The 14892-nt window shown below is 34.4% G+C and overlaps 1 protein-coding gene across 3 annotated transcripts in view; it reads left to right on the top strand.

The window, feature by feature from the left end:
- DRC3 (dynein regulatory complex subunit 3) overlaps nucleotides 1-14892 on the top strand; it is a 106469-nt gene that overhangs the window by 24406 nt on the left and 67171 nt on the right. For all 3 annotated transcript variants that reach the window (XM_031938511.1, XM_031938508.1, XM_031938513.1), the window contains one exon: nucleotides 6261-6377. In XM_031938511.1, coding sequence (XP_031794371.1) covers nucleotides 6261-6377 — 117 coding nt within the window. The remainder of the gene's footprint in view (nucleotides 1-6260; nucleotides 6378-14892) is intronic.

Consider the following 14892-nt stretch of genomic DNA (forward strand, 5'->3'; position numbering starts at 1 on the left):
TTAAAACGTTTTAAACTTTTGATTCTTTTAAATTATGTATATAAAATTATTCGATCATATTGCTAAAATTTTTTATCCCAATTATTTTTCCACTTTAATTCCAAATTATTTAGAACTCTAATTAGTTCCAAATTTCCCCTTTGGAATAGTAGAGACTGATAAGGATCTAATCCTTACATAAAAACATAGGTAAGAACATACTTTGTAAGTAGATGACCTCTATTACATAAATGAATGCATTTAAAAATTGCTAATTTTACTCCAATTGTAACATAAAATCTTGGGATAGGAATTGAAAATATACTAAGTAGTTAATTCCAAATTATATACAAAGAACAATGCATATTAAATGAATTGTGTATTATAAAACATGTCTGCACTTGACACATGTTCTACACACAGAATTAAATAATAAATTAAATTATAATTAATTAAATAATAAATCTAAGTAAATTGCATTTCTCTTTGAGATAAGACAAACTATACCAATAAGTTACCCTCCTCTAAGATAACTGATTGCACCAAACTTCTTTTCTTTAAAAAACAAAACAGAGGAGAACCTTGAGTATAATCTTACTAATTTATAGACTTAAATATTGATTCCACAACCGTTTGGATCATTGTCCAATTGTTTCCATAATATTTTGAGATATTTCAAGATGTTATCTCATACAGAAATATGTAACTGCAAACAGACAGTTAAGAAGCCCAAATATTCTTCTGTTCAATTGTTTTAAGATAGGAAAATGACTATAGTCTAGATGTAAAACAATAAGATTTTAAATACTTGCATCCTATAATAATTCAGAAGATGCTAATTAATGTATTGTAGAGACAAGATTTATCATTAAAAAAAAATCCCAACTTAACTTGCTGTGATCATAGAGATTGGCCATGAAAGGAAGCAACAGGGACAAGTCTGTTGTTCCAGGTCTAAGCCTGAGGCCAGAGAATAATTTAAGACACATGTATAACAGCATAAAGCATCCTTACTTCTGTTTGATTCCAGATGAGAGTCATGGTTAAGTTCAAAATTCATTCACCTCATTTATAGGGAATCATAGTCAGGCTCAGGGTATTTAAAAAGGAAGTAATACTGTGGAGAAATGAGTCAAGAGAATCCAACCTTTGACCATTCTAAGGCCATCCCCTTGACCTTTTCTAGAAGCAGACATTGTTGTGACCAGCACAACACAAATGGGCTAGTAGCAGTTGAAAAATAAGGAGATGGGGTTGCTGATAATTCAGCAGAGCCGTTTATTGAGAGAAATCATATTGCTTATATATCTTAAAACCATATGTTACTATAAAAACCATTGTTCTGTAACTAACCCTGGTTTCTGTTTTCTATGATCTAACTCTCCGAAGCTTATTGTTGGTTTCTAGGGACTCAATCTTAAAGTTCACAATGCCCCAGTAATTGTGCCCGGACTTTTGTTTTCTCATAATTTCAAGTATAAATGCATTCTTCATTAATCTTAGGAAGAGGGGAACATCCTAGTTACTAAAGTTTCTAGCTTCCTGGGAATTCTACAGACATCCACAAGTACATTTCTTAGATTGTACGCCCTTTGAACAGAATCACTCCTTGAAAGGTGAATTATTGACTTAAAAATCAATCATATAGTCATACCTGAAATGAAAACATAATAATATCAGACTATAGTCCTATGAGATTTCACTTGAAGTAGCAAATGTCACTAATCATGCTTAGAACTGGATGCAATTGTTAACCCTTTCATGTTGTTACTTACCATATACCACAATCTTGTTTTAAGCGCTTTGCAATCATTATATAACTTTTTGTCCTCACAACAATCTTTGAAGTAAGTGCTACTATTACACTTATTAATATTTTAAACTTTTTACGTTCTTGAGTGATATGGCCCTTTTTATGACAACAAAAACTTTTTTTTTCTGACAGAGGGTAGCTGGTAGAGGTTGATTTGGAGTTGGAGCTCATAGGGGTATAGGCAGAACTGGGAAAACTGGAAGTAGGGGTAGAGAGAAAAGCATGAGGGGGTTGGGAAGGCAGGAATAGGAAGACTTCCTCTGACAGTGGAGTAGAGACATTTGGTTCTGATTTTCCTTACCTTTGCTCTTTTTCTCATATGCCTCTATGGTTATGCTCCTAAATTTGTTTATAATCTTTGCATGCCAGATAGGGCAAAAAAATACAGATATACCACTTAATTTCTAGCAGTGATTAACAAAAACAGTTAATCATTTCTATAGCACATGGTTTGAGTTGTGACTCTAACCCAAAATCCATGTAGTGCTTTTACACAATTGCTATCAAAATGGGCAGAAGCCTCATTTTCTTTTTGGCAAGTTGTTAAAATCTACTCCAATAATTATTTATGCCCAAATCAAGGAGTCTAATTATCATTTGCAGAAATATGTCGTTTCAAAACAAAAACACCAATTCAAAAAGTGATTGCTAAATTAACTTTAATTTGTAAAATTGCAAATATTCAATTACATATTCTAATAAAACTTATTTACCTGTTATAAAAACTTTTCTTTTTTTAGTGAATCAGGAAAGAGTTAATATTTTAAAATATAAGCTGCAGCCTATATATGTGTGTGTGTGTATGTGTGTGTGTATGTGTGTGTGTGTGTGTATACACACATTTTTTTTTTCTCTTCACTTTGAATACTGCCCTCAAACTTGCCTCTTTATAATTGGAGAATTGGCCTACCCTTCCTAATTGTAAAACATACATCATGGAGTGGGGTGGTGGGAGATTGGGGGAGTTGTGCTTTTAATTGCCTTAAAACCAATTCTAAAGAATGTTAACCTAAAACTTGTTGGACTACTTCAACATTTACAAAAACAATCAAACAACAATATAGAGATTTACAAGTAGAGAATTTATTTAATCCCATACTTAGTTTCTAATTAGTTTAAAAGGTAAAAACAGTTTGAGGGAAAGGATTATCTTTTTTCTTATCTGTTTTTCTAAAGACTTAAAGAAATTCTTAGAGAAGTTCACTTTTTTTTTTCCTGAGAAAAATTTAGTTCATATGACACAAGGAAAGATTGACCAATAAGGTTTTTTTTTCCCTATTCATACAGATAAACTGAAACAAGATTGATGGAGTTATGTGAGGTGTTCTTCATAAATTATGGTCAAAGCAACAAATTTCAGGATCCTTTATTGATGATAAACTAATAATATTGGGCCATTTTTTTTTAACTCCTCCTCTCAGGCAATGTATCCTTTCAATTTGTTTACTTTAAAAGATTCATGTACCTGTTTTAAAATAGAGGCACGGTCTCCAGAATTTCCCTGCTAGGCTAGTACTGATTCCCCAGGAATTCCTGCCAAGGAGCCTCAGCAGAGACCTGATGGTTGGTACGTAGTAGGAAGCCCACAACACTCCAAGTGGCAGCCCTTGTGGTGGAGACACTTAACACAGCATGCTCCAGACAGTCTTGGGTAGCTGCTGCCCATTGTTTTGCCAGGATTGTAGTCAGTTTATATCTAAAGAAGGTTGTATGAGCTATCTAGTGGCATAGGTGCTTATGTTACCACGGACTCCCTCCTTGGAGGACATAGGAGTTCCTTGCTTTCTATCATTGGGTTCAGAATGTTGGACAACCCCAGGGTGAGTGTAGCTGTCAGCAGGTCAAGTCCTTGCTTGAGTACCCAGTTTATAAGTAAGACAAGATAGTGTAAAGACAGAACTATGAACACAGCAACAACAGGATTATATGATGATCAATTCTGATGCACGTGATTCTTTCCAACAATGAGATAATTTAGGCCAGTTCCAATGATCTTGTGACAAAGAGAGCCATCTACACCCAGAGAGAGGACTGAGAAGTGTGGATCACAATATAACATTCTCTCTCTTTTTGTTGTTGTTCTCTTGCATTCTGTTTTCTTTCTCAGTTTTTTTCTTTTTTGATTTGATTTTTCTTGTGCAGCAAGATAATTGTATAAATATGTTCACATATATTGGATTTAACATATATTTTAACACGTATAACATATATTGGATTATTGGCCATTTAGAGGACGGGGTGGGAAGAAGGAGAGGAAAATTTGGAACACAAGGTTTTACAAGGGTCAATGTTGAAAAATTATCCACGCATATGTTTTGAAAATAAAAAGGTTTAATAAAAAAAAGAAGAAAAAAGACAGAATGTAGAGACTTTGTCACTGTACAGTAACTAAATATAATGATGTGAAGAATTATGGCCACAAGACTGTCACACAGAACATTAAGACCAATGATAAGACAGACAGAGATGGAAGTCCCATTCTTAGTTCCATTCTTGGACACACACACACACACACACACACACCCCATTTGATTTTTCTGTTTATAGGCTTCTCTAATCTCTTACACGGTCCCCTCCTATCCTGGCATGAATCAGGAGTCCCTTTTGAAGGAAAACAAAATTTCCTTTAAGAGATTAAACATTGCTTAAAGCACTGTGATCCCTTAGGGAGTTCCCGAGTTTTCCTTACTACTAATTATCAGTCAATCACACTTAAACGTATGTAAGACCAACAAACACTGATACAACTTCCCTAGTACTGTGGAGGCTAACTTTAGCTCAGAAAGATTGAGACTAGGCAGGGGTTGGGGAGTGTAAGAAGGAATCTGAGCTGGTGTAGTTCTCAGCAGAATAAGCCCCTTCCGTAAAAAATCTCACTTGAAAGTTCTTAAAGGGGAAATCCTCCCAAGTAATTTCCTGATCAATTATGCCCCTCCCCCAAAACCCTTCATGCTTACCAGTTGGAACAGTTAAATTAAGGTAAACTGAGACACAAAATTCTAAGCATTATTAATTTGTTAGTAAAGCACGAATATACCAATAAATATAATCTCAGCTTCTTCAGTAAACTAAGACTCTAAATAAGGTGAACAGTTCTCTCTTGTAGGTTTTGGGGAATACAGAACAAAAAAACAGATCAAGGTAAGTGACATCATGGAATTCAGGATAACATGATTGATCACAAAGCTGAGGCAAGGGGAACAATATTATTGCTTGTAAGTTTGGTGATGAGAGGCTAGCAAAACCCCCCTTTTTTCCCCATTGTGGCTAAGAAATATTCAGTGTTTGAGTGAACCTACAAAACAGTGGCCCAGACTTTTTGGACAACAAACCAGACATCCTTGAAGGATAGCTTGGTGGTGTAAAGATATTAGGTCTAACTCCCTGATGGCAAACTCCCTCTTCCCAAGGTTATTAAATTCCTGGAGACAAGAATAGAACAGTGATTAACAAGAGAAATGTATTTCTAAATTTAACTTATTACAGGCCAACTGAATTCTCAACTAAGTTCAGAGACAGACTAAAGCAATTATAGCACAAAATCAATTAATTCTAAACAGGATCAATAATAAAATAATACAGAATCAATCCTGATTATTATGGTATGGTAAATTATCTGTGTATGGTATAGAATTTCTTGCCATTCTATTGTTAATCCTAGAGTTTAAGGTCACTACTATTAGTCTTTCACAGCTGTGTTTGTGCTATTATTTTTCAGACACAAATATGTATAACCTTTATTTGTCTGGCAACAGATGATAATGAAATTCTGTTTGTCATTTTTCCTGCTATGTTAGCCTGCCAGAAAGCCTACAGTATCAAATTACCTTTGATACAGGAATGTATTACTAAATGTAATGAAACTTGAAGTAGTTCCAACTTTAGAAGTAAGGGTTTCCTCTTGTAAACTACTCCACAGCCTACTAATAATCCAAATGAAGGTCAAGATCTTTGTGGAGTGAATTCATTAAGTCCCTCCCTATATTACAGATTTTCATTCAGTAATATGGAGAAAGTAAAACAACAGAAAAAGCAGTAAGTGCTGTCAGAAAACCTGCCTCTGGTGCTTATTATCCAGGTCACTTTGGGTTAGTCATATTACCTCTGGCCTTCAATTACCTCACTTATCTAATTAGGGGGCTACACTAAAAGGTCTAAGAGGTCCCTTGCAACTCTAAATCTAGGAGATGTTGTCAAGCCCTTGTAAGCAGTACTAGTTAACAGTATACAGAGATATCTTGTATCTGGTTTGTCTTCCATTTGGATACAGCAGGCACCTAATGAATAAAGTCTTTTTCCTTGTTTCTGTAGTGGTCTTCACACACCAATGGACAAGCACAATTAGCCTAGAGTGTTGTTTAATGTTGTTATTGATGTTATTTAGCATTCAACATTTGAATTGAAAAGATATATAAACCTGTTGATCAAATGGACTCATAATCAATTGCACTCTCTTTTCTGATTTTAGACATCCTCAGGATTGACAATCTATGGCAATTTGTGAGTCTTAGAAAATTGCAGCTAGACAATAACATCATTGAGAAGATAGATGGATTAGAAAGTCTTGTTAATCTGGTGTGGCTTGGTAAGGTTTCCTTTTTGTTTCTCATGATGCAATATGATACCATTGACTCATTTTCATCTTAGTAGACATTAGTGAGTTTAATCAATCAAATACCACTCTATCAGCATGTATTTATAATGCATTTTATCATCTGTAGAAAGGAAATAATTAATCTTTAAAGTATATGTCTTATGCTGTGTTTTCAAAATGCAATAGAAATATCCATTTTGATACTGTGTTCTTGGCCCCTTAAAGCTCAGTTCGTTGTAACTAGACTGTGGAAGCTACCAAGAGAAACATAAGAGGGCACTAACTAAACTAAAGATATTCTTTTCCTGTGTGCTGTGCCTTAACTTGTGTTGGTACCTAATGTTAAAATAAGGGGAATATTAAGACATCAACACATTTGGCACTTCCTAACATGAGAGGAGCATTTTTATGTGGAGGATTATTTACTCTGAGAAACTTCATTTCAATTCCATAAACATTTATTAAGCATTAACTACAGTGGTTCTTGAATCTTTCCCACTCAAGTTATAATACTATTCTTGGCTATGAATAATTCTTGGGCTAGAACACTGAGGCATAAGCATGTGATTAACTGCAAGTTCAGTAAAATTCTGGGCACAGCCAGACAGATCTACTGTGTATAAGACTTGTCTGAAAGCCCTATCCAAGGTGCTGGGGCATAGCAAGCAAAACCCAGTCTCTTTCCTTTTGGAGCTCATACTCACCTAGGGCAGTCTCATGTAAACAGGTATATACACGATCATTTAAGGAGAACAGAACAATTCCATGGCATCAGCAGACAAGGTGGAACTTATCTAGAGCCTTGAAGGAATCTGAGGATTTTAAAAAGTGGAAATGACCTATCCTAAGGTGGAGTAGGGCTTATGCAAAAGTCTGGCTCTATTAATATATGTTTTAAGTGTATGAGTTTATATTTCTTTTATTATTGATGCTTTTTGTTTTATCACATTCCTTCTGAATACAATTCCCTCTTTACTTAGAGCACCTTTTCTTACAAGAGTTTTAACCTGAAAGGAAAAAAAAATCAGCAAAATCAACTACTTCATTAATCAAGTCTGATGGCATATATAGCATTCCACTATATATGCTGGGAAGAGAAATAAGCAGATTTTCTCTGCTCTTCCCTGAGGCCAAGCTTAAAATTGCACAGACTCAGTTCTAATTTTTCTTTAAATTGTTGTGATCATTTCACATATTGTTTTCCTAATTTTGCTTACTTTACTTGGCATCAGTTCATGCAAGTTTTCCCTTGTATCTTTGAATTCTTCATATTCATCATGCCTTGTGGCATAGTAATGTTCCATTATATTTATGTGCCTGAATTTATTTAGCCAATCTCTAGTTGATGGGTACCTGCTTTATTTTCCATTCTTTTGTAACACAAAAATATTATCATGAATATTTTGGTGTAAATGGGACCTTTCTTTTTTTTATCTCTTTGGGGTATTTGAATGAATAAAAAACATTTTTAAAATGCTTATTATGTGACTAATGCTGAGGAGTCTACTACTACTAGCTATCATTTCTGTAATACTTTAAGGCTTATAAAGTGCTTTATATATTTTATTTTTTTCTTTTATCCTCATAGCAACCTTCTGAGTTGGTTGTCATTATTATCCCCATTTTATAGTTGAGGAAACTGAGGTTGAAAGTGTTTTATTTTCTTCATTTATAGATGAAGAAATTGAGGCTGAGTGAGCTTAAATGATTTGTCCAGGTAGTTAAGTGTATCTGTGGTAGGATTTGTATTCTTGACTCTGGATTCAACCAAACAGTAACTTAAGTGGGGCTTCACCTGGGACCTATCGTTAGTCATTCCATGAGAGCTGGAGTGATTTGGGCTTGAGTGATTTTGTGAGGTTGCAGTGATCAAAATTTACATTTTTTTGGGTGGAGCACCCACAGGTAAGGGTATGATATTTATGTGGACAGAGAAAAGGGAAGGAAAAGAAGAAGAGAAAAAAAGTTGTGTTGACTAACTGATGGATTATAATTGGTTCCCCATGATGAGGTTAGTGGCAATCAGAGAGTTGTTAAAATCCCCTTATGGTTGGCACATGAATTCATAAAAGAATTCATGAACCCAAATTATTAATTGGAAAAAATGAAAGTTTATTGTTGGATAGGAAGCCAGTTTTGCTAAGAGACTGACTAATTTAGTGACAAAGTCCTGTTAGGGAAATGAAGGCTGGCACTGAGAAGAGAATGCCTTCTCAGTGGACAGGGTCCTAGAAGCAGAGCAAGCTGCTCTGGACCTTCTGCAAAGAGTGAGTTCAGAAATTGCCCTTAAAAAGGAGTCTTGAGGTTTCAGATTTCAGAAAGCCAAAGTTCCCAGGCCTACATGCTTATCGGTATCTGGCCCAGATCTCCTATTGGAATTAACAACACTTCAAAGCAGTGCTTTTTGACCAAGATTTCTAATTGAATCAAAGGATCTGGAATCCCCAAAAGATAACTTATCTGGGGGGAGACACCAAAAGAGATCACAGATCAAAGGGAACACAGTTTCTGAATGATAATCTTAAGGGGAGCACAATTTTAGTGAAGGGAACAATTTCCCTCCCTCTTCATCCAGTGGGGCAGCGCCTATTCTGACACACAGAAGTGGCTGTTTGTGTTTTGTGATCAGAAAGGACTACGACATCAGGGAGGTGATGCTGTGACATGCAAGTGAATTGGATACCTGCCTTGGAGTCAGGAGGACCTGAATTCAAATCCTGCCTCAGACATGGACACTTAATTTGTGACCCTGGGCAAGTATATCTGTAGATGGTAGAGAAGTAACCATTAGAAGGAGAAAGGGTGAAGATTAATGAGAGAGTAGAGAGAATAGAAGGTATAATCTGCTGGAAAAGATGAGATGGAATAGCATCACTTGTATATCTGGAGAGGTTTGCTTTGGCAAGGATTATCAGACAATGATAAAAGAGGAAAAGTGGTAAAGAAGGAGGAAGTGGTAGATGATATATGAGTGATGAGGAAGAACAGTAAAGAGAGCGTTCTGGTAAATAGTCTCTTTTTTTTCAGTGAAATAGGAGGCAAGGATCTAAGGGAGGGAGTGAAAGGAAGGGAGGGGAAATTGGAACACAAAGTTTTGCAAGGGTTAATGTTGAAAAATTATCCATGCATATTTTTGAAAATAAAAAGCTTTAATTAAAAAGAAAAGAAAACAAATAGGAGGCAAGATTCTCAGCTGAGAGAGTGGGGAAGGAAGGAGCAATAATAAATTGAGGAGGAATGAAAAAGCTTGGAAGAGGCATTGTAGTGAGTGGGCTAGTGAATCAATTAAGGAGCTATAAAATTGCCTTGCTGCAGTGAGAGACCAGCTGAGATTATTATATAATGTAATGTGTAGATATCTTTGATTCTGATTTTTTCACTTTGTAATACTTCATATAAAGTATTTCCAAATTTCTTCATGTTGCTCATTTATTATTTTAGGAGCATTATATTGATATATTGGGGCAACTGGGTGATACAGTAGATAGGGTGCTGGCCTTGCAGTCAGGACAACCTGAGTTGAATATGACCTCGTATCTTACTGGGTGATCCTGAGCAAGTCTGTTTGTCTCAATTACATTATCTGTAAAATAAGCTGGAGAAGGAACTAACAAATCACTTTCTGCCAAGAATACCCCAAATGGGGTCACAAAGACATAATTGAACAACAAAATTTGATTTACCATAGTTTATTCCTAATTATTTCTACTGGAATATCATAATAGGACATCTAATCCTTTTATGTAGAAATTGTTAGGTCCTGGATTATCCTGATTATGGCTCCTTGATATTTAAACTATTTCTTTATGGCTGCTTTTGTATTTTCCCTTTGATCTGATAATTCTGGAATCTAGCTACATTATTCCTTAAAGTTTTAATTTTCGATTTTTTTCAGGAGGTGATTGGTGGATTCTTCCAATGACTATTTTATCCTCTGGTTCTAAGATATCAGGGCAGTTTTCTTTAGTGATTTCTTGAAAAATGTTATCCAACTCTTTTGTTTTGATCATGACTTTCAGGTAGTCCATTTATTCTCAGATTATCTCTCCTAGATCTCTCTTTTTTATTTTGGTTGTTTTTCCAATGAGATATTTTATATTTTCTTCTATTTTTTCATTTTTAAAATTTTGTTTGATGAATTCTTGATGTCTTATTCAGTCATTCACTTTCTTTTGTCCAATACTAATTTTTAATGAATTGTTTTCTTTGGTTAACTTTTTTACCTCCTCTCCCATTTGGCCAATTGTACTTTTAAAGAAGTTTTGTTCAGTGGATTTTTTTTCCCATTTTTCCAGTTTTAGTTTTTAAGGAATTTTTTTTCTGTGTGTGTGTGTGTGTGTGTGTGTGTGTATTTTTTTTCCCATTTCGCCAAAAATTTTTTTAAGGGGTTGTTTACTTAAATTTCTATGCTTCCTTTTCTGTTGTTCCCCCCCCCCCAACTTTTCATAATTTTCCTGCATAACTCTCATTTCTTTTCCCCATTTTTCTTCTATTTCTCTTTTAAGATCCTTTTTGAGCTCTTCCAAGAGTTTTGAGCTTCAGAACAGTTCATATTCCCCTTATAGATTTCATATGTAGGGATTTTAAGTCCTCTTCTGAGTTTATGTTCTGATCTTCCCTATCTCCATAGTAGCTTTCTATGGTTAGGGCTCTTTTTTACTTTTTTTGCTCATTTTTAAAAGTTGAGCTCTGGTCTTAGAGTGCAGTGAAGTGTCCCAAGCATTTTTTTTTTTTTTTGCAGGGGGACAGAAATCTCTCACTGACTTCCCATGCTGGAACTGGGGCCAGGCATGCTATTAGTTTTCTCACTAAGTTGGACTGGCCTACTCCTGCCTGTTGTATTGGGGTTTGGGGCTCACAGTTGCCTTGAGTTGGAAGTCTCACAGCTAGCTTGCTGAGTCATTGGTCCTCTGGACTAGGATAGAGTGGTCAACACTGATGTACTTTGGCTAAGAGCCTCCTAATACATTCCCCATGTAACCCCCATGTTCCCCCTGCCTAATCAGACAGACCTTTCCTGAAGTCCTTTCAAGATATCTTAAGCTGGAAAATTATTTTACTCAAAATTTTTGTGGGTTCTGTCATTCCATGATCTATTCAGAGGTTTGATCTAACAATGATAATGAGGGAAACTGGGGAGAGCTCAAGCAGTGTCCTGACTTCACCATTTTGCTTCCAATTATTTCTATTAAATTATTTATCTATGCAGATTATTTGCAAAGTAATAACACAATTAATATAGTATTTAAGTGCTTTTTTCACAACAACCTATGTGGGAGAAAGAATATAGTTATTAAGTGTCTGAGGCTGAATTTGAATTCAGGGCTTACTAATTCCTGACCTGGCTCTCTATTCACTGCACCAACTAGCTGCCTTTTTCCCTCATATCCTGCTTCCCTGCCCCTCCAAATTAGGATTTGTTAGTTTATAAATGAAATTACCAATCCATAAAGTATAAAGCACAGTTTAAGATAATCGAATACAGGGGGGCGGAGCCAAGATGGCGGAGAAGACACACGCGTCTTTCTAAGCTCTTCTCTTACCCTCTTTATCAATAATATATCAAGCCTCAAAATAGTCTTGACTGCTACAATTCGTAAAGATAAGAAGTGAAAACCACCAGCCGAAAAAAAACCATCTCACCAAAAAGGTCGGTTCCGGGGGCCGGGGGCGCAGACAGGAAATTATTCCGAGAGATCTCAAACGAGGGTGAAACGATTCACCAAAGCCCCAGCCCCAACCCCTTTTAAGGGGCTTTTCCGGGGCAGTTGTACCTACACGAGGAGGCGGAGCCCGGTTGCTCAATCTGGAACCCTTGGGCCATAAGCTTTTTTTCCAGGGCCGTTTAATGGGCAGAACCTTCAGATTTGTCTGTCTGCTCTGCATCACGCTAATACCACATCCCACAAGGCCCCAAGGGGACACCCCCCCAATTCTACCGAAATCAATCCACTCACCCTACTAACAGTTTGAACTCGGGCATGCAATCCACCTCCTGTTGGGGGAAAAACCTCACACAGACACTCCCATACCTTGGAGCCAAAGTTTACATCTCTCCCTATTCTAGAAAGCTTAACCCCCCTAGAACCACCCCAAAGGCAAAAACATAAAAAAAAATAAAAAACAAGAATTTTAAGAAAAAAAAATAAAAACCAAGAACCTCAAACAAAAAATCATCAACTGTCCTCCACAAACCCATAAAACCATTAAAACCCAAAAAAAAAGAAAAAAAGGAAAAAACCACAAAACAAAACCCCCCGAAAAAAAAAAAAAAAAACACACAAAGAGGGGAGAAAAAACAAAAACCAAATTAGGATCCTGAAGAAAAACAAAAAACACCAAAAAGAATCTGGAAGAAAAAAAAACACTAAAAAAAATTAGTAAAGGAAAAAAATTACAACCAAAACCCAAATTCAAAAACTCAATTTACATAACAGAAAAATAAAAAAGCGAAAAAAAATTTTTAAAAAAAACGAAAAATTAAACAAATTCATTGAAAAACATCAACAAAAACAAAAAAACAAAACGAAAAAAACCAGAATTATCTACCCAAAAAACAAACTTGGAAAAAAGATCAAAATAATCTGAAATTGGACTTTTAAACCAATGAAAAAAAAACCAAATACTTTTTACAAAATCATCAAAAAAACCCCAAAAAACAAAGGAAAAAAAAAATAAACCTTAAAAAACCCTAAAATCCCAAAAATATTTAAAATTTTAAAACATCAGTTAAAAAAAAACAACACAAAAAACCATTTAAAAAAATGCCAAAAGATCAAAAAATCCTGCCCTACATTAAAAAAAAGGGCCAAATGCCAAAGGCACAAGAACAATCACCAAAAAAACACCCACTTTAAACATTTTTTCCAGGGAAAAATGGAATTTAATAAACAAAGAATTCCATTTTTTCTGAAAAAAAACAAACAAACAAAAATTTATCTCCAAAAAAACTCAAAATGGAAAAAGAAAAAAAACTTTGTTTTAAGGAATAAAAAAAACATTATAATTTGATTTATATATAAAAAAAAAATATGAAAAATGATGGCAGAAAAGGGGAAGAAAAAAAAAGGGGAAACCACATCCACAAAAGGGCTAAGGAAACTTATCATATCAGGGAAAAGGGGGAAAATTGTGAATCTTACTTACGATTGGCTCAAAAAAAAAAAACATTTTTTTAAAAAAATTCCCTCCCTCATTAAAAAGGGGAAGGAAAAAGGGAAAAAAAAAAATAAAAGGGAAGAAGGGGAAAACCGGGGGGGAAAATTATAAAAGGATAAATGGAAAAAGGGTACAAATTTAAAAAATTGAAAGAAAAAAAGACAATCTTTATTAATAAAAATAAATTTAAATTCTAACTAAAATTAAGGGAAACTCCCCCAAAAAGGGAAACAAACAACTGGATCAAAAGTCAAACACAATAAATTTGAAAAAACAACAAAAGCAGGGGGATAATAATAAAAATAAAAGGCGAGCAAATCTATTATCTTCAGGGAATAAAAAGATGCCACCTTATCTCAATCACAAAAGAAAATTATCTAAAAAAAAAAAATAACCATCCTCTAAAAAAATAAACAACAACAATATCAATAAAAATAACACCAAGGGAAGGACCCAACCCTAAAGGAAGAAAGGCAAGAAAAAAAAAAAAACCCAAAGAGAATCTCAACCTTGCACCTCAGTTAACAAACAAACCACAAAACAAAAAAAAGAAAAAAGAAAAAAAATTAAAAAATTAGGTATATTTTGGAGAAAAATAGTAAAGGGAAAACTTTCTTCCTCAGCATTCATGGAACCTATTAAAAATTACCATATTTAGACATAAAACTAAATTAAAAGCAAAAAGCAGAAATAGAAATCTTTTTCAGATCATATGCAAAAAAACACATTCAACAAAAATTAAAAAACCAAAAGAAGGAAACTAAAAATCTCATCTTAAAGAAATTGGGTAAACAAAAAGTACAAAAATTTTCATTCAAAAAACAAAGAACATCCCAAAATTTGGGATCACCAAAGCAAAAGAAATTTTAATCCAAGGCTTCAATAAAACAAAAAAAAAGATTTGAATTGGGCTTCAAAAAAAAAAAAAAAGACCAAATTAAAACCCCCAATCAAATACTAAATTGGAAATTTAAAATTAAAAGGAAAATTAAAATATTGAAAGTAAAAAACATTGAACAATTAATAAAACTAAGAGTTGGTCTTAGAAAAGCCAATAAAATAGATAATTTGGTAAACTGATTAGAAAAGGAGGAGGAAAATGAAATTAGTAGTCTTAAAATGAAAAGGAGAACTTTCCACCAATGAAGGGAAAAGGAAATAATAAGGAGTTATTTTGCTAACTTTATCCAATAAATTTGATAACCAATGAAATGGAGACTACCTAAAAATACAGACTTCAGACTAAAGAGGAAAAAATTGTTGAATAGTCCCATTTCAGAAAAAGAAATAGAACAGGCAATTAAACAACTCCCTAAGAAAAAACCCCAGGACCAGATGGATTTAATTG

This window comes from Sarcophilus harrisii, chromosome 1, assembly GCF_902635505.1.
Source record: "Sarcophilus harrisii chromosome 1, mSarHar1.11, whole genome shotgun sequence".
Lineage (NCBI taxonomy): Eukaryota > Metazoa > Chordata > Mammalia > Dasyuromorphia > Dasyuridae > Sarcophilus > Sarcophilus harrisii.